The 20,780-nt window shown below is 37.9% G+C and overlaps 1 protein-coding gene across 1 annotated transcript; it reads left to right on the top strand.

Moving 5' to 3' along the window:
- Positions 1–175: 175 nt before the first annotated feature.
- LOC120277560 (myosin-6-like) lies at positions 176–14,211 on the top strand. The gene is made up of 39 exons (XM_039284422.1): positions 176–475; positions 839–967; positions 1,181–1,324; positions 1,574–1,719; positions 1,802–1,958; positions 2,091–2,149; positions 2,268–2,427; positions 2,702–2,851; positions 2,947–3,083; positions 3,171–3,317; positions 3,454–3,555; positions 4,650–4,707; positions 4,818–4,919; positions 5,679–5,716; positions 5,834–5,960; positions 6,062–6,232; positions 6,336–6,467; positions 6,560–6,669; positions 6,759–6,819; positions 6,925–7,102; positions 7,250–7,455; positions 7,870–7,989; positions 8,631–8,729; positions 9,338–9,550; positions 9,775–9,914; positions 10,059–10,182; positions 10,274–10,312; positions 10,879–10,962; positions 11,059–11,229; positions 11,506–11,661; positions 11,798–11,986; positions 12,291–12,422; positions 12,507–12,577; positions 12,667–12,766; positions 12,848–12,904; positions 13,018–13,074; positions 13,151–13,231; positions 13,368–13,450; positions 13,699–14,211. The coding sequence occupies exons 1-39, from the start codon at positions 473–475 to the stop codon at positions 13,811–13,813; spliced, it is 4,548 nt and encodes a 1,515-aa protein (XP_039140356.1). The 5' UTR covers positions 176–472; the 3' UTR covers positions 13,814–14,211.
- Positions 14,212–20,780: the final 6,569 nt, after the last annotated feature.

The raw sequence follows: 20,780 nt of genomic DNA, 5'->3' as shown, positions 1-20,780 counted from the left end.
TTTAGTGAAGACAAAGATCTCATGTTTTTCTTGGCATGGTAAACCGTGGTTAAAACGCGGGGGCAGAGACCGTAAATTCCGGACGGACGGAGGGCTAAATCGGGAATTCCGTGCATTTTAATTAATTAAACCCATAAAAACCTTCGTTTCGTATTCTTCTCTCTTCGCCCCCTTCTTCATTTGTGATTCAAAAGCCCGCAGAGAGACGAAAAAGAAGAGGTCTTTCCTTCTTTGGACGGCGATCAAAGCACGCAAAAGCAGCATAAACGAAGTCTTTTTGACGAGATCTGGCCGATCTGTTGTTGTTTATAGTGAAATCGAGCAGAGTAAAGGACGAAAGCTCTGATCTTTGGTGCTGGATCTTGGGAAAAGCTCGCCTTTTTAGAATCTATTTTGTTTGTTTTTTAGAATTGTTGATTTGGTGGATTTTTTTTTGAAGCTGCTCGAGATCTCGAACTGGTTGTAGATAGAAATGGTATGGATCTTTTGTCTTCACCTTGGGGATTTCAGTTTTTTTATTCTTAGGGAGTTTTGTCGATCTTCTCTGGTTTGATTGATTTTGAAAGTTCAATGCTACGTTTTTTTCCTTTTCTTTTTCCAGTTTCGAATAGCTTAAGTTTGTGTTTTAAACTCGAAATGAGGAGCCTTTCATGATTTTCTTACTTGTGCTATCCAATAGATGTTGTATGCTGTTAATTTTGTTTTAAAAAATGGTCCTTGTTTGCTGATGCATGGAAGGATGGCGAATTAACCATTATGGTGATTTCTTACTGGTTAAGCAAGCATCAGTATGTTGGCATTTTTGATGTGACTGTAGTGGAAATTCTTGTTCTTGCAGGCAACTGCAGCAAATATAGTAGTTGGATCTCAAGTTTGGGTTGGGGATCCTGAAGTGGCTTGGATAGATGGGGAGGTCTTGGAGATTAATGGCGACGTTATTAAGATCAGTTGCACATCTGGAAAGACGGTCAGTACTCTTGCTTAAGGCTGTCAAACTTTACATTATCATGTCTCACTTGAGCAGACTCTTTTAGGTTTGGTTGTGAGTTCATGTCATTTTTGTTCTGACATGTGTTTTATGTCATGCTGCCAAGCATCTTTTCAGTTTTTATTTTTGGGTTTTTGGCAGAACACTTACTCTTAATAGATTCAAAATTGATAATGTGGGTCTCTCATGCAGGTTGTTACAAAAGTATCTAATATTTATCCTAAGGATGCTGAAGCTTCTCCTTGTGGTGTTGACGACATGACAAAACTGGCCTACTTGCATGAGCCTGGTGTTCTTCAGAATCTAAAATCGAGATATGACATGAATGAGATATATGTAAGTGAAAAATGAAAAACTACAGCAGCATAAGGTCTTAGTGTTCCTTCCAATAGTTCTTTTTTCTTCTCAAGCCAAACTGTGATTATCATACGAGTTGGCATTGATGCTTGCTGAGCACATATTTTACGTGCATTGCATGTTGTGATGGAGTTGAGTATGCTTGTAGTGATACTGCTCGTGTAATCTTTATGCTTCTTGCATGACTACTTTGTCAGCTTGTTTTAATGCTTCTGAATGTGCTTACAGACCTATACTGGAAATATATTGATTGCTGTGAATCCTTTCCGAAGGCTTCCTCATCTTTATGACAGCCACATGATGCAACAATACAAAGGGGCAGCCTTTGGTGAGCTTAGCCCGCATCCCTTTGCAGTTGCCGATGCTGCATATAGGTACACTATTACTCTTGTTAGCATGCTCTAAGCACTATAGTTCTCACTTCAGCAGCATAAAAAAATTTACTTTTGAAATCAGATTGATGATAAATGAGGGAGTAAGCCAGTCAATTTTAGTTAGTGGTGAAAGTGGGGCTGGTAAAACAGAAAGCACTAAGTTGCTTATGCGCTATCTCGCACACATGGGAGGAAGAAGTGCAGCTGAAGGGCGATCTGTAGAGCAACAAGTTCTGGAAGTGAGTTTTTTTTAATAGTAACTTTAATTCTAGCATAGAATTAGAAGTAAAATTTTTTGTCCATGTCATTATTTAATTTTTCTTCCTGTTCTATATAATATAGATTCTGACTTCGTTTTACTTTTTATGCAGTCAAATCCTGTTCTAGAAGCATTTGGCAATGCTAAGACTGTCAGGAATAATAATTCCAGGTTGGCCATATATCAATATGCTTTTTCTTAATTTATTATTTTATACAGAAGTTTTGGAATTAAAATATTTAAATGCTCACCCATCAATGAGCTGGTTCCTCTTTTCTACTTGCACCAGTCGTTTTGGCAAGTTTGTTGAGCTACAATTTGATGAGAGGGGGCGAATTTCAGGAGCTGCTGTTCGAACATATCTTCTTGAGAGGTCTCGTGTTTGCCAAATTTCTACTCCTGAAAGAAACTATCACTGTTTCTACATGCTTTGTGCAGCACCGCCTGAGGTATTGAAAATCTGATTAGTTTTCGGTAATTTGATTTCTTGAATCTTTATTTGCTGTCAAGGCCATGCTCAGTGAAATGAAGAATAAAAAATTCTCATTGGCAGTCTAAGTTCCTTTTCTCGTTCCTTTTTGACTATTGATTTATCTAAATTGCCATTCTGGAATTATGATTGGATCTTTCTTTAGACATATATGGTTGATAAAACTCTATAAGCAGACCTCTTTTATGCACTTTTGGGAAATTTATTAGAATTCTTATGTTGTTGATCATTAGGATGTCAAGAGACTTAAACTGGGAAATCCTAGAAGCTTTCATTATCTCAACCAGTCAGACTGCTATGAGCTTGAGGGTGTTGATGATTCAAAGGAATATCTGGAAACAAGAAGAGCTATGGATATTGTTGGAATCAGTGCTGATGATCAGGTTTTTTTTCATTGTGCTTCTGACGTGTTTGAATGAGAACGTGTATTCCATAACTACATTTCTTATCGTATCTGTTTTCCTTTCGTTCATTTTAGGACGCAATCTTCCGTGTTGTCGCCGCTATTCTTCATCTAGGCAATATTGAATTCAAAGAAGGTGCTGAAACAGATTCATCTCAACCTAAGGACGAAAAGTCTTTGTTCCATTTAAGAACTGCTGCTGAACTTCTCATGTAAATTTATAACTCATTAACCTTTTCTGGTGATATTAACTTCTAATCTCCAACAAAATTGAAATATCATTATTTCCAATTTCCTAGGTGTGATGTAAAGGCCCTTGAAGATTCTCTATGTAAGCGTATTATTGTAACCCGTGATGAGAACATAACAAAAAGTTTAGACCCTGAGGCAGCAGTTCTCAGCAGAGATGCCTTGGCAAAAGTTGTCTATTCACAGTTGTTTGATTGGTAAGCCTTGTTTCTGTAGAAACAGATCTGAACATCACAGATCTTTTTATGACTTGAGTTTAAATGTTCTATGTGTCAAGTCCATTGATATGATTCTAGCCACTCAGCCCAAACAATTTATCTTGTTTTGTTGCAGGCTTGTGAATAAGATCAACAGTTCAATTGGTCAAGATCCTAATTCGAAGTTTCTAATAGGGGTTCTCGATATATATGGCTTTGAAAGTTTCAAGACAAACAGGTGCTTAGCCGGTATGCTTTAATGAACCACATGACAATGCAATGTAAAATGTAGTGGCTGTGGCGGTATTTGGCTTATTCAATAGGTTCATAGTTTTTCTAATGTATGTAGATTTTTCATTCTCAGCTTAACTCAGGTAACAAATTACCCAGACCTGTAGTTGATTTTCTCTAACGGAAGAAGGTTTATGCATTTCAGGCAATGCTGAGTTATTGTGATAATCTTGAACCTCATCATCTTATGATGGCAAAAACCATAGACTTAACACAGTGATAGTTGTTGGGGACTGTATTTGCTTTAGATTGTGTTGTGATCTTGTCAGCATGCTGAGAATGCTTAGTTTTACTTATCCTGGGACATTCATGTTATATGCTAGAAAGCCAAATAATCAAAAGACTGCTGGTTAACAAACTGATAGTTGTTGGAAAAAATATTTGCTTTAGATTGTGTTGTGACCTTGCCAGCATGATGAGAATGTTGAGTTAGTTTAGTGATTCCGTGATATTCATGTTTCCTGTTGCAATGTCAACTTAAAAAGTCACCGGATTCTAATCTGTGGTAACAAATTGCCATGAATTACAGTGGTCATGTTGATTGTAAGGATACATTGTGCCATCCCATCTTGCACAGGCAAAACAAAGATTTTAACTATTATGACTAATTGGAATAAAAACCTAATGGGAACATGTTTTTTGGGGAAAAATATTGCCTTTTAGATTGAATAATTTGATGGAAGGCCTGTTCTTCTTTGAGCTGATCTAAAGTATCTGTGGGGTTTCTTGTAGCAAAAAAAGACTAGAGAAATATATCCAGGGAAGATTATGATTATTGACTTTGAGTGCCCTTTTGTAATTGTAGTCTCCTGAACTGAATCTCCTCCTTCCCTTGACCTTCATATTTCCAATATTTGAACATGATTTATTTTGTATTTTTTTTTCTATATTCATGTTTTACGCATGTGGCTAATGCATTCTTGTCGTTCAATTGGGCAAAATGTTCTTGTATCTCAATTGAATGAATCATTGAAATCATGTAAATAAGCATGACCATTATCATAAATGTCTAATATTCTAACATGCCCACTCTTTTTTTAGCTTTGAGCAGTTCTGTATCAATCTGACAAATGAAAAACTGCAGCAGCATTTTAATCAGGTTTGTTCTATGGAGCTTCTCCGCTTTGAGTGATGTACTTGGTGATTTCTGATTTATTGTTTTTAATTTAATTTTTTTTTTTGAAACTCACAAACTATTTTCTCAAGCAGCATGTTTTCAAAATGGAGCAAGAGGAGTATACAAAAGAAGAAATAAATTGGAGTTACATTGAGTTTATTGACAACCAGGATATTCTGGATCTTATTGAAAAGGTGCGTGTTAATTTCTTTCCTTTAAGTATCACTGAAATAAGGTCTTTTGCCTTAATTTCTTATGGAGGATTATGTGAATTGTATGAATAAATGCTCAGCATCTTTACTCTAGATATATTGTGGAAAATGAGGGAATAATGACCAATTGACAAAAGTAAATCATGATGAACCATGTGCAGCTCACTTTTTGAACACTTCAAGAGTTTTTTTGTAAAGTAAAATTTGTGTTCTTATAGATTAATTTTTTTGTCTTGGACTTGCTTTTCCTTACTGCAAATTATGTGGTTGCAATTTGTTTTTATCATATTGGTCTGTCAGCATTTTGTTACCTTTATTTGAGTGAATATGTGATATATTTTGACTCATGAGGGATGATCAGTTGACTAACCAATAGTTGGAAGTGTCATGTGAAGAAATTTAATAGTTGTATTGTGATATTGATTATCTTTGGTTTCACTTTATATAGTGGATCCTTGTTAAAGCTTTGTTCTTACAAGGTTTGATTCATGACTATCAAACAAGTCTTTTACTGCTAATGCAACATAAGGTAAGCTTGCAAATGAGCTCTTATGATTCCATGTTTATTATATTCTTCGGTGGACTCAATGAAATTCTTCCTCTGATAACTGCTAAGGAGTGAAAATGCATTTGGAGGGATCTTGTGGAAGACCCTCCTTTTGGATCTTTTGAACCTTTTGGTTCCTAATTTGTGTGCCATACCCTTTTATGTTGGTTATAATTTTTGATCTTAATTTTCAGAAACCAGGTGGGATCATTGCTCTTTTGGATGAGGCTTGGTATGCGTTAGATTATTAATCCTGAGCATTCTGTTCATTTTGTTGAAGAAGGTTCAAACTGTTTGATGAAACAGTTTCTTTTGAGATTTGACAAGCAGAGTTGCTTTTCCATTTCAGTGTTTTGCCGAGGTCTACACATGAAACATTTGCACAAAAGCTGTATCAGACTTTTAAAACTCATAAACGCTTTAGCAAACCTAAATTGGCGAGATCTGATTTCACTATTCATCACTATGCTGGTGATGTAAGTAACAATATCGTTCTTGCTGTATATCATTTTACTTGTGTATGTATATTTTTTTTTTGTTAAGGAGAATAAGAAATGTTGTTTCTTATCATCATCAGGTGACTTACCAGACGGAACTGTTTTTGGACAAAAACAAAGATTATGTTGTTGCAGAGCATCAAGCACTTCTGTGTGATTCCAAATGCTCTTTCGTTTCAGGTTTATTTCCGCCTCTGCCTGAGGATACGTCAAAATCTTCAAAGTTTTCGTCTATAGGATCACGCTTTAAGGTACATTAATATTTTTGTACCATAAGTGTACTCTATCCTTTATTACACTCTCAGTTATCAGCTGGGAGCGTAGGCTAAAATGGCCCTGTCTTTGTTTATTCAGCAACAATTGCAAGCTTTGCTAGAAACTTTAAGTGCCACAGAACCACACTACATTCGCTGCGTTAAGCCTAATAATCTTCTTAAACCAGCAATATTTGAGAACAGTAATGTTCTCCAGCAGCTTCGATGTGGGGTAACTTGCTTTTCCACTTAACTTTCATTTCATTTTCTTAGAACAGATGTTAATCCAACTGTCCATAATTGTGTTTTATTTATTCTATGCAGGGAGTGATGGAGGCTATTAGGATAAGCTGTGCTGGATATCCAACAAGGAGGACATTTTATGAATTTATAGATCGTTTTGGCATTCTTGCACCTGAAGTTTTGGATGGAAGGTAGCCGAACTAAGTATTAAGTAATGCATTTTTCATTCTTTTTATTAATGCATCATTGTGCATACTAATTGAGTCCGAATCCATTACAGTTGTGATGAAGTTACTGCTTCAAAGAGGCTTCTAGAGAAGGTGGATCTCCAAGGCTTTCAGGTAGATATTGAAGAATAAAATGAAAGAATTTAATTTTTACCTGTAATTTTCTTATACACTGCTCCTCAAGAGTTTATCTGACCAATTTTTATTCTTACTTTTCAGATTGGAAAAACAAAGGTCTTTCTTCGGGCTGGCCAGATGGCTGAACTAGATGCTCGTAGAAGTGAAGTATTAGGGAGGTCAGCTAAGATAATTCAATGGAAATTCCGTTCATATCTAGCTCGAAGAAGTTTCATTTTACAACGGAAGTCAGCTATACTGCTTCAAGCTATATGCAGAGGTAAGAGGCTACTTTGGACTGTTAGTTGGATTGCTGCAACTTTTTAACGACAATGAACACTACCTCTACAGGTTTAGTGCATTTTAATCAGCTAGGACTATAACAGCAGTCATGAACTGATGTATGTTCACTTTTCACCTTTCTCAGGACATGTTGCACGCCAAGTTTACGAAGCCTTGCGCCAAGAAGCTGCTGCTTTGCGAATCCAGACGAACCTCCGTATGTATATTGCAAGGAAAGATTACAAGGAACTGTTGTCTTCATCTGTTACAATTCAGGCTGGTTTGCGAGGAATGGCTGCTCGTAAGGAGCTTCACTTCAGACGGCAAACAAGAGCTGCAACTGTTATTCAGGTAATTGATCTTGTTCATATGTGATTTATGTCTAAATGGTAATATGGCCATGTTTATTTGTGTCTTAAATACCAAGAAACAATTTGGCATGAGAGGGCAGAGCTTATTTTTAATGTCTATTCTTGTAGCTATTATATAACCATCTTCTCAAAAGAGAGAGGAAGCCTTGAAAATATGCCTCGCTTTCTTTCCTCTACTATACATTTCTTCTACATAAGCTGCTGAAGCTATTGTCTCTACTTGTGGGATGTTAATAAGACATACTGTTAACTTGTGTATTATTTCTTTGGGTTTTGATATGTGCTTGTATTTAAGTATTATGACTTCTGTTTTTAAACCTCCCCATTGCATAATATTTAGGTCAACCTCCTAGTTTCTTTATACATTCATTTATTGAATATTATCTTTTCCCAGAGCTACTGCCGCCAATACTTGGCACGTTTACATTATACAAGGATAAAGAAGGCAGCAATCACTACTCAGTGTGCTTGGAGAGGAAAAGTTGCTAGAAGAGAGCTACGAAAGCTCAAGATGGTGAGCAAACTTTTTCTTATGTCCGCCCCATTGAATATTGTAAATTCATGACTTAAAATTGATGTGGTTGTAAAATCACCATGCAAGCAACTAAATAAGTTTTGTAGCATAGTTTTTCACTAGGATTGTTGTTTCAAAGCTGTAGTTTTCACTGGATTATATCAGAGAATTTTCTCTGTAAGTGTTCAAATGCCTTTATGTACCCTGACTAGCTGGATGGTAATGGGAGGCATTTGGCATGCACGGATATTCACATTAAGGTTTTACCATGATTAAGTTAAACTCAGAACTGTATGCCTTGAGAGCATAATCTTTTATTAATTGTGAAAGTTACATTCTGGTGAGATTTTAGATGGTAGGCAATTCTATGGTTAAGGGAAGTATCTGTCAATATGAACTTAGGCAGCATGAAAGTATGCTTTATTTTAAAACCTCAAATAAATTTGTTTAATTTTATTATGGCTAGTTTTTACAAGTCAATATTTTATTGTAAATTTTGATTTTTTTTTTGCCTTTATTCCACTGAGACAAATATCACTTTCTGTACTAAAAGCAAGTTGAAGCATTTGATGTTGTAATTGTGCCTTTCATTGAGTCTTGATCTATCACTCACTGCTTGATTCATTGCTTTGTTATTCCAGGCTGCAAGGGAAACTGGCGCTCTTCAAGCTGCCAAAAATAAGTTGGAAAAGCAAGTTGAGGAACTTACATGGAGGCTACAACTGGAAAAACGCATGAGGGTAAAATTTCCATTATTCTTATTTTACTATTCCCACAAATAAATATGTGGCAGTTGTTGCTACCATCACTAATTGAAGAACATTATTTATCAATTAGTTTATTTGGATGCAACATTATGAATTTTCAGTTTTCTACGGCATTTCTCTACTGAATTACAGACTTCATCTGTTACTATGTTTGAACAATTGCTCATTTTTCATTCTCTATAAGGTGAATCATTGGTTTATTTCAATGAATGTGTTTTACATTGCATGGGGAATAATGTGTATGAGAAGTGTATCAATTTCTTCAAAGTGAAGCAATTGCCTATACATGTGCATCTTGTAGGCTTTTGGTGTTCATTTAGTGTTCATATTTAGCATGGCTTTCCAAGAAAAGAAATTTTTATTTATCAGTCTTTGGGGGCTTGCAGATGGTCTATTTGCTCAGTTTAAATTTTAGAGGCCATTTCAAGTATCCTTTTATGCCTTGAAGCCTTTAAAGAACTGTTAGTCCACATGGTTGGCTTGTCAATGCTTTTTAATCTTGATTAATAGGTCAATTTTGCTTATTTTCTGATGGATTTTTCCATGAAATTGGATGCATTTGATACTTTTTTACTTTGTAGGCTGACATAGAGGAAGCTAAAACACAAGAAAATGCAAAGTTGCAGTCTGCTTTTCAGGAATTGCAACTGCAATTCAAGGAGGCAAAAGATATGCTGGTTAAGGAGCGGGAGGCTAGCAAAAAGGCTGCTGAGGCAGTTCCTGTAATACGAGAGGTCCCAGTTGTTGACACAGCTCTCATGGAGAAGCTTACCACTGAAAACAATAAACTTAAGGTGAGCTGACAATGATCATGACTGTGAGTTCTACATTTCTCATGTACATGACTCCCATACATGTGAGTGATTTCTTTGATATTATTGAGAAAATTAGATGTAAGGATTGCAAATTGAGGACTACTTGGATATGGACATGAGTTGCCAGTGCACATATTAAGTAATAGGATGCAAATTCTCTCTGCAGCATTTTTTTACTCATAAACTTATATACTGTTTTTAAGGCTTTGGTGACTTCCCTTGAGAAGAGGATTGATGATGCTGACAAAAAATGCGCGGAGACAATCAGAGTTAGTGAAGAAAGATTAAAGAATGCGGTAGAAGCTGAGTCAAAGATCAATAACATGAATAAAGAGATGCAAAGGTTCTTAATTTCTTTCTGGGACCTTGTTTTGCAGGCTCTCTTTCTCCGATTTTCATGACGATATTTTCTACATGCATGGTTTGATCAAAACATCATGAACTCCTGACTTACCCCTTTTCTTATACTTTTCATTTTGTATCACAGGTTACAAGAGAAGCTGTTAAATATGGAATCTGAGAACCAAATTCTCCGGCAGCAAACATTGTTAAATTCACCTGTAAAACGCATGTCTGAACATTTATCAATACCGACAACTCCAACAAAACAGGTATTATGTTTGAAACAATGCTTTTGTTGTTCTATTAATTTTTCAGTCTTTTTAATTTGTTTCTGATGCTTTTGATTTATTTTCCTTGCAGAATTTGGATAACGGCCACATTGATTTCGAAGAGCTTAAGGTGATTAATGCACATCATGTTGTGTATTTTGCTATACTTAAGTTTGCCATGTTCACATATTTTTTAAGCTATGGTGTCCCAATTCATCTTTGACACTGCATAAACAGATTAGGTACATGGATAGTGTATATAGGTTTTGGTATTGTACAATGAGAAGTTTAACCAACAAAAAAAAGGCAGAAGTTGGTGGTAAGGATAATAAGGATAGAGGAACAGTTTGTATTAATTGTTAGAAACAAATGCAGTAATGAATGTGATCGAGAAAGAAAGAAAAAAATACGGTAAAAACATCATAACTTAAATTTAGAACTATAGATAGATAAATTAAATAACCAATAAAAGCACTAGATGAAAATAAAAAAGAAGGGTAGAACATGTCACAATGGAAGCAAAATAATTTATGAAAATTATCAACTCATAGTTTTTTCATTGAATTATGGATATTGTCAACATTGTCAGAGTTATTTGTATATCACGTAATGAACATAATCATATTGAACGTCTGATGTTCATGTTGTTCTTTGCATAAAGTTTGATTTTTTATCATAATGTTTGTGTTTTCTTAGGAACCGCATAGTGCCCCACCAGCCATCAAGGATTATGCAAACTCTGATCCTAAGTTGACGAGGTCTTATGTTGAGAGACAGCATGTATGTGGCATCAAAACTTAATTTGGCTTATATTATTGCCGAAATGTTTTCTGCATATAAGGCTTTATTGTTGATTTCGAGATTGTCTTCTTGCAGGAGAATGTTGACGCTCTGATCAACTGTGTAGTTCGGAACATTGGTTTCAGCAATAATAAACCAGTGGCCGCACTTACCATCTACAAATGTCTTCTTAATTGGAAGTCATTTGAATCAGAGAAAACTAGTGTTTTTGATCGTCTTATCCAGATGATTGGGTATGCAATTGAGGTAATTTGCTACCTATTTAAGCAATAATATTGTTAATGGCCAGTAATCCACGGGCAATGTCTGTTTATGGCAAGTAGATGCTTTGATAGTTGTCGATGACTTCAAATACTCTCAATCAATTTATTGTCTTTCATTTGACATTTGTAATATGATAATTGGATAGAATGTGGAGAACAATAACCATTGACCACTTGGCTTATTGATTATACTGTTATCTATTCAATTATATCAATGCTTTACTTGTTCCAGTGAATCTGGTTGTTATATTTTATGCAGAATGAGGAGAGCAGTGACCACTTGGCTTATTGGCTATCAAACTCATCTGCTCTGTTATTTTTACTGCAAAAGAGTCTCAAAGCTGCTGGAACAGGAGGCGCTATTCCACGGCGAAAACCTCCCCCTCCGACATCATTGTTTGGGAGGATGACTCAAGTATCGTCTTATCTTATTTTGTCCTCATCATTTTGGCATGTGAATTATACAGGGCTGCATCTGTTTTGCTGCTTCTGGCTTTAACTTTGTGGTGGCAAGATCAAACTTATGCCATTGTTGCTAACTGTTTATTTAGGGATTCCGTTCTTCCCCATCCTCTGCAAATCTTAATCTGGATGGACTTGATGCTGTTCGGCAAGTAGAGGCGAAGTATCCTGCCTTGCTTTTCAAGCAGCAGCTCACAGCTTATGTGGAGAAAATATATGGAATAATTCGTGATAACACAAAAAAAGATCTGACTTCCTTGCTTTCCTTGTGCATTCAGGTAAATAGAAAATAAGGATTTTTTGCCTATGAACTCCTGCGTCTCTGTATTATAGTACAATGCAAAATTACTCTGATAACTAGATGATTTTTAGAAATAATTGTTCACTTGGTGAATCATTGATCTCTTGCATATAACATTGTTCCCTTTGCTGAATTTTTCTAAATTTTGGTAATTAAAATTTTCTGAAGACCAAAACTCATCATGCCTATTGTATTGGCAAGATTTCTCTGGAACTGAATCTGCACCTTGCTCATCTTTCCATAGCTCTGCTTCTGAACAATCTTTTTGACACTGAACTTAGGCACCAAGGACAGCAAGAGGCGGCATGGTCAGGGGATCTGGACGTTCATTTGGGAATCACACTCAAAGCAGTCATTGGCAGAACATCATTGAGACTCTCAACAATCTCCTGAAAACATTGCAAGAAAATTACGTATGTATTTTATGGTGTAATTTGACATGGCTTCAATTCAGCAAATATGTTTTCTAGAATACACAACTAACATGATGTCTTCAGGTCCCTCCTGTTTTGATCCAAAAGATGTTTCTTCAAATATTTTCATTCATAAATGTGCAACTCTTTAACAGGTGAGCTTTTATTCATCAATTATGCATTATGTTATTTTTCCTTTGAATGTGAGCTGACTAGAGTCAGTTCTATATTGTGAATTCTGCAGTCTTCTCCTCCGCCGTGAATGTTGCTCATTCAGCAACGGGGAATATGTGAAGTCCGGCTTGGCTGAATTGGAGTTGTGGTGTGCACAAGCAAAATCCGAGGTAAATGGACCAACCTTATTTTACATGTGGCCTCTAGATAAATTTTGTCTATATGTCATTTCCTGATTGACAACCTTTCAGTATGTCGGAGCATCATGGGATGAACTTAAGCACATAAGGCAAGCAGTGGGCTTCCTGGTATGTTACATGTTCATTATGTTTGATTATTATATTAGCTAGCTATTATGATCCAATTTTGTGTTTGCCTTGTAGGAATTTAAGTTCTTGTCTTCTCTTTTGCCAATATGTAGGTTATATTCCAGAAGTATAGGATCTCATATGATGAAATAGTTAACGATCTTTGTCCTGTAAGAATCCTTTTCACTGACTGCCTTCTTTTTGTTATCTATATGTGTATGTCCTTGCTAATCCTTTTCCTTGCAGGTTTTGAGTGTTCAACAACTTTATAGAATATGCACGCAATACTGGGATGACAAGTACAACACTAAAAGCGTTTCCTCAAGTGTAAGTGTGCATGACCAAGTTTTATTCTACTTGTTTCCATTTTTCTACTTTCTCAATGATCAAGAACCATAAGATGACAATTTTCTATGAGATTTGGCATATCACATCATGTTTAAATGCTCCGGTGTTGCTACAGGTTCTTTCCAGCATGAGGATACTAATGACTGAAGATTCCAACAATGCAGTCAGCAGTGCCTTCTTGTTGGATGATAATTCCAGGTAAGAGAACCGATGAAGCTCTTGCTATGTGTGCTTTTGGTCTTCGAAGTCCGCCCAAAAATTCATTTTGCTCATTGAAAACAAGAAACGTTTGTTTCAGGCCAAGAATTAAAAGCGTTTTTGAATAACTAAAACCGATTGATTTTGTTTTCATAGCTTAGACTATTCCTGCATTTTTTTCTTAGTTCAAGTAAAAGCCCACTTTCAGGTAAATTATTCATGTAAGATAAACCTTATGCTTGTTGCAGCATTCCTTTCTCGGTCGATGACATATCAAGCTCGGGGCAAGAGAAGGAATTTTCCGATGTCAAACCAGCAGAAGAGTTGCTCGAGAATCCGGCCTTCCAGTTTTTGAAGGAGTGAGGCATTGGAATCTTGACGGCTTCTCACCATATTCTTTACTTCTCCAAGTTTTTGTTTCACAAGGCAGAAGGCAGTTCACAATATACTACTGCTGTAAATCCATTGTTTCCTTTTATTCTCCTCTGCTTGGTTTGTATTATGATTCTTTTGTATTTAGATGTGTAAAGTTCATAGGGGATATAAGTATTTTTTTTTTATAATTTTTTTAGGGTTGGGTTGAGTTTTCCCTCTCCCAAAGAGCTCTATTTTTATTTTTTTTTTTTCTTTCTGATTTAATGATCAATCAGAGGAACTATTCTTTGTTTTTTTTATAGGTTTTTTTAATCATTCAAATATGGCAGTCTTAAGTTCGTTGTACAACTATATAAGCATCAAACACTTGTTTGTATTTGATTTTTTTATTTTTTTATCTATACATTCTCTTCCATAATTGTGGTAGGAGTCATAAAATTGATATTTTGTGTGCAAGTACTAAATGATACCAATAATTTTGGAATGTAAATCTTTATAATAATCATTCTTGGATAGAAACTTCATATAAAAAAAATTGTTTCACGAGTCTTCAAAGGCTGATTTGTGATGTTGGGAAAAACTTGCTATGTTATAAAGTGAGGTCCACAAGTTCAGTAGATGGGTGGTATCTTGTTTGGTGTGGTTTGGGTAGATTAATAGAATAATCATATTTCCTCTTAATTTGGAAAATCCATTTGCACCCGAAGCTTCATACACTATTCCTTGGAAGAGTATTAAATTCTTCAGACAGAGGCTCATTAATGTGAATTGATAAGTGCTTGTGCTATAAGAGTACAAAGTGTTCTTTTCTTTATGATGAGCATTACTTTTATCGGGTTTAAACGCTAATATGTGTGTATTTATGTTACTTTCATGCAGATAGGGTTGTGAGGCCAAGTATTAGAGAGAAGTCAATATGGATCGTAAATGCATCATTTGGAGAAAATCTTGAGAAAGTTCAAACGCGAAGACATAAGTCGGGTTCGAAATACGGGAATGTGTGCCAATCTCCTCGTATTCAAGTTAGCACAACGATTTGGAGGGGTACAAGGGCAGTCATATTCAAGCATTCCGGCTTGTGCATGTATAGCAAGATCTCCGCCAACATGTCCGTTATTGAAGAAGCAAAGCGATCTTCGACGTAAACGTGTGCCCGTTTATGTTACCTCGATGAAAGCATGGATTCGGGAGTGTTTTAGGCCGGTACTATAGTAGGGCATTGTAGTAAACACTGCAGCATGTACTGTTCACAGTCGGCCGAAGAAGGATGAAAACAGAGAATCCACACGAGCACTCACATGGGCGTGTGGATTCCCGATTCCATCCCTATTTAAGGCCGATTTCAGGCCCGATTTAAGAATTCTTATCTCCATCTTTTCCCTAACTTGAGAGAGGGCGACGGCTAGGGTTTTGAGAGGTATTGGCTAGGGATTGGGAGAGCTTCTACGGCTCCGACATCGCTCTGTCAAGTTTTTGGCGCCGTTGCCGGGGAGTAGGCGTTTAAAGATACTTTGGACTTTGTTTTCTTAGCTATTCATTTATTCAGTCTAATTCACATCTTCTTTTCTACCATCGTTCTGATTTTTTTTTTTCTTTGATTACAGAAAAAAAAATGATTGACATGCCCGAGTTATTCGACATTGTCACGGGAATGGTTGAAAATGTGGAACAGAAAGTTCAACTGTTTGCACTACAGGACACATCGTGTTATTTCCCGCAAGAACAGTATACTATTCAATAGCCCATGGAAGAGTCAGTTGCAGAGTACACTGACAGAATTCAAGAGCGGAACTGTGAATTAGATAGTGTGATAGATCAGTTTGAGAGATTTGCATTGGGAGCGATGATTGATTACTTAGAAGAAAGTTTGGAGAGAGTCCTCGCTCAGTTTGATTCGTCATATCATGAACAAAGGCAGGAACTTTTCTTTGTGGGAGTGTCGATGTTAGGAAGGGATATTTGTGGAAAGGAAGCATTGATAGCCGTTGAAGATCATACAGAAACAAATTCACAAGTGGAAGAAGGGGAGAACGAATGTGAACAGAAGACGAACAATTTTGAGGAGATTGACAGGTTGAAGGAGAGCAGGTTGCGCCCATTAATTGATGAACCACCAGATATAGAGCTTAAAACCCTACCATCACATTTGGAGTATACCTTCTTAATGGAAGAATCTAAACTCCCTGTGATTGTGGCTTCAAACTTAACTGTGGATCAAAAGGACAAGCTTATTAGCATGTTGAAAAGGCATAAATCGCCTATTGCATTGAAAATTTTAGACATTAAGGGCATAAATCCGTCATTCTTCACTCATAAAATCCTAATGGAAGATGACTACAAATCTGTGATCCAACCTCAGCGAAGATTAAATACAAACATGAAGGAAGTTGTCAAGGCGGAGGTTGTGAAGCTCCTCGATGCAAGGATCATCTATCCCATATCTGACAGTGCATGGGTGAGCCCAACACAAGTGGTGCCAAAATAAGGGGGTATGACAGTGGTGAGAAATGAAAAGAATGAATTGATTCCAACTAGGACAGTCACGGGATGGCGAGCTTGCATTGATTATAGAAGACTAAACGATGACACTCGAAAAGATCATTTACCATTGCCATTTATCGGTCAGATGTTTGAACGACTGGCAGGGCATAAATTTTATTGTTTCATTGATGGCATGTCAGGATATTTTCAAATCCCCATAGCTCCAGAAGATCAGGAGAACACCACATTTACTTGCCCTTATGGTACCTTTGCTTACAGAAGAACGCCTTTCGGGTTGTGTAATGCACCAGTGACATTCCAGCGCTGCATGACGGCCATTTTTGATGATCTTCTGGAAGATATTATGGAGGTGTTCATGGATGACTTTTCAGTATTCAGAGACTCTTTTGATAGTTGCTTAAAGAATTTGGAGAAAGTGTTAGTGAGATGTGAAGAAACAAACCTCGTTCTCAATTGGGAGAAGTGTCATTTTATGGTCCAAGAAGGCATCGTTCTTGGACATAAGATTTCCCAAGAAGGTATGGAGGTGGATAAGGCAAAGATTAAGGTCATTGAAAAGCTTCCTCCACCTACAAATGTAAAAGGGATTCGCAGTTTCTTGGGGTATGCAGGTTTTTCAGATGGTTTATCAAGGACTTAGACCAAGCTCCTAGAAAAAGATGCTCCCTTTTGATTTTTTTCGGGATGACTGTCTGAGTGCATTCAATTTGTTGAAAGAGAAATTAGTGCAAGCACTAGTTTTGAAAATACCGGATTGGAAGGAACCCTTTGAGCTAATGTGTGATGTAAGTGAATACGCAGTGGGAACAGTCCTGTGGTAACGGAAAGATAAGCAATTTCGACCGATCTATTATGCTAGCAAGACTCTCACAAGTGCTCAAGAGAATTATACAACCACCGAAAAGGAGTTGTTAGCGGAGGTGTTTGCTTTTTTGACAAGTTTAGACCATACCTCATTTTATCTAGGGTCATAGTGTTCACAGACTATTCGGCACTTCGTTATCTCATGAACAAGGCGGACGCAAAGCCGAGATTGATTCGCTGGATCTTATTATCACAAGAATTTGATATGGAAATAAAAAATAAGAGGGGAACCAAAAATGTGGTTGCAGATCACCTTTGAAGATTAGAAGGTTGTGAGGGGCAAGTACCGGCAAGCAAGGAAATCAATGACTTCTTCCCTGAAGAACATCTATATGTAGTACAAGAATCAGAGTCAGTAGGATACTCCATGGTTCACGGATTTTGCAAACTATTTGTCAGGAAAGGTATTGAAACAGGGCCTTAATTTTCAACAGAAAGAAAATTTTTTTGTGACTTGAAGAACTATTTTTGGGATGATCCCTACTTGTTTCGTATTTGTGCAGATCATGTGGTTCGAAGATGTGTTTGAAGGGAGGAAGGTTGGAACATTATTGCGCACTGTCATTTGGGTCCCGTTGGGGGGCATTATGCTTCAAGCCAAACTGCGGAGAAAGTTCTAGCCACTGGGTTTTATTGGCCAACTTTATTCCAGGATGTTCATGAGTTCGTTTTACGATGTGACAGTTGTCAGAGGGCTGGAAACCTATCACGAAGAGATGAGATGCCTCAGAATCCGATGCAGTTCTGTGAGGTGTTTGATGTATGGGGAATTGACTTCATGGGACCATTCCGAAGTCCAATGGTAATCAATACATTCTAGTGGTAGTTGACTATGTTTCTAAATGGGTGGAAGCCCAAGCTCTTTCAACTAGTGATGGAAGAACTGTGGTGAAATTTTTGAAGAGGTTGTTTACAAGATTTAGGACTTCGAGAATCATCATTAGCGATCGGGGAACCCATTTTTGCAACACACAGCTTGCGAAAGTGTTGAAGCGTTATGGAGTGCATCATCGTCTTGCTACCCCATACCACCCGCAAACGAGTGGACAAGTGGAAGTCACAAACAGAGAACTTAAGAGGAACCTAACCAAATCCGTGGAACAAGGAAAGCGAGATTGGTCGGAACGGTTAGATGACACACTTCGGGCTCATCGAACAGTGTACAAAACTCTAATAGGGACCACTCCCTATAACTTGGTGTATGGAAAATCATGTCATTTGCCGATGGAATTAGGGCATAAAACATATTGGGCAATCAAGGCAATGAATCTTGACTTGAGCAAATTGGGGAAGCAAAGAATGTTACATCTCAACGAGCTAGATGAATGGAGGTTGAAAGCATATGAGAATGCAAGGATATATAAGGAAAGAATTCGGATGTGGCATGACAAGCACATTAAGAATTCGAAAGAATTCAAAGTAGGCGATCAGGTGTTACTATTCAATTCTTATCTACGGTTATTTCCGGGGAAGCTCAAGTCTAGATGGTTTGGCCCTTATACAGTAACCGAAGTTTCACCTCATGGAGCTATTGAGATTACCCATCCAGAGAAGGGTACATTCAAGGTGAATGTACATAGGCTAAAACCATATTATGGAGGGGAGGTTAGTAATGATGACAAGGAAATATTCTTTCTTCATAAGCTCCCATGAGGTATGACGAGGTATGTCAAGTATAGCGACGTTAAACAAGCGCTTCTTGGGAGGTAACCCAAGTGTTTACTGTTTTTTCTTAGTTAGTAGTTTAGATTTGTTTGCATGAATAAAGTATTGAGTGTTGGTGTCTTGATTTTTAGATGTTTTTGCTGTGTTTTCATGTGGATTTAGCGAAGTTTTGGTCGCCTGATCTAGTTTCTCATGTTTTTCACTGGTATAATTCGCATAATAGGGCAGGCTCTGAGTGTGTAAACATGTTAAGAAATTTTTTTGCACAGCCTGCAGAGTTTGTAAGGCATCTGGGGAAAATGCACGGGCGTGTGGAATTTTCACATGCCTGTGGATCTGTATTGCGAGCTCATCCAGAGAAGGCATAGGGGCGTGAACTCGCCCCTGTGAGCGACCTTGTGATTTCCGCACGCTCGTGGGTAATTTCCGCACGGGCGTGCGTGTTCCTGCAGAGACTTAGCAAATTATCCCGAGAGCACACAGTGGCGTGGACTCGCCCTTGTGGGCAAACCTGTGACAAATGCACAGGTGTGGGAATTTTTCGCACACCCGTGTGGATCTCTGCAGAAGAGCTCTCTCCATCCCGAGAAGGCACAGGGGCGTGCATTTGCCTCAGTGAGTTGGGCCTGTGAATGTCCACTCCCGTGCGGAATTTTCACACGGGCCTGCGCAACATTTAGTGATTTTTCTCCCTGGGACAGAGAAGCCACAGGGGCGTGCGACTGCCCCTGTGGATCGGGCGCACAGACGTGGGTATTTGCCGCATGCCAGTGTGTATGCATTGAGGGAGGTTGAGTGTTTTTTTCCTGAAAGCACACTATGGCGTGCGTCTACCCCTGTGAGTTCCTCATGTGGAAGCGCACGGGCATGGGTGATTTCAGCACGCCCGTGCGGATCTTCAGGAATCAGAAGGTTGCGTTATCTCTTGATAAATCGTTTAAACCCTATTCATCAGCAGACCTTCAAACTATCAGAAACCATTCTCCGACATTCTCCCGACCTCCCATAGTTGGTTTTATAGTCGTTTAATTGAGTATTTCACCGATTTCAGGGGTCTTAGCTTCATCTTATCGGTAAACCCGTGTTTTCTCTCGTCACCAATTTTCTTTGATTCTATTCAATTTTTTTCTATTAAATTGGCTAATGTTCCTCGGTTTCTTGCTAGAATGATTATGATTTGTTTTTGACGAGCTCTGGAAGTGAAACGGAGGTGCATTTGTGGAATTTGCCACAAGGGCCGTGCGTTTTTCACGCCCCGTGAATCCACACGGGTGCGTGGAATTTCGACACGTCCATGTTGGTTCATGCAATATTGAGTTATGATAGAATCTGATTGATTTCTTTCCAATACATGTAGGTATGGCCCCCAGATCGAAGAAGGTAGGTGGTAAACATGTTTGAGAGCCTACTCATGAGCCGGAAAGCATGGAATTCACACTTCCCGAGCATCGAGCTCGATTTGAGCAACTAGCGAAGCTTAAGTTTGGTCAAACAGGAATCCTGGATGTAAACTCACTTAGGGAGGTGGAACAAGCACATGACATGGCTGATGAGGTCTAGAAGCTAGTATCGGTGGGTAGTTGGTGCAAGCTGTTGATTATTCGTGACCCTACTATCCGCCTACTCACATTATAGGTGCTCGCCTCATTCGAGTTTGACCATTCTTTTGCTCATTTCGATAGCGTCGGCGCCATTCAGTTCAGAGTTTTTGGGCAGAATCATAGTATGAGCATCATGCAGTTCTCCGTTAGGCTTGGTTTATATGATGAGGAGTACACTGAGACAGGAGTATGAAGATCTCCCAATTGACATGACGGGAGGCTTATCCCTTCAGGAGGCGTATAGAATACTATATGGAAAGGGGCAGTATGAACCAGGAGTGTCTAAGGCTTCATGCCTTTCTCGACCCAGTTACAGATATCTT

Source organism: Dioscorea cayenensis, chromosome 2, assembly GCF_009730915.1.
Source record: "Dioscorea cayenensis subsp. rotundata cultivar TDr96_F1 chromosome 2, TDr96_F1_v2_PseudoChromosome.rev07_lg8_w22 25.fasta, whole genome shotgun sequence".
Taxonomy (NCBI): Eukaryota; Viridiplantae; Streptophyta; class Magnoliopsida; order Dioscoreales; family Dioscoreaceae; genus Dioscorea; species Dioscorea cayenensis.
Note: the sequence above shows the minus strand (reverse complement) of the source record. Positions and strands in the feature narration are given on the sequence as shown.

What these genes read in the sequence shown, in the direction of transcription:
- LOC120277560 (XM_039284422.1), top strand. An exon ending in CCTGAAGTTTTGGATGGAAG is followed by an intron (nt 6,670 to 6,758) that starts GTAGCCGAACTA and finishes AATCCATTACAG; the next exon opens with TTGTGATGAAGTTACTGCTT. An exon ending in GCTTCAAGCTATATGCAGAG is followed by an intron (nt 7,103 to 7,249) that starts GTAAGAGGCTAC and finishes CACCTTTCTCAG; the next exon opens with GACATGTTGCACGCCAAGTT.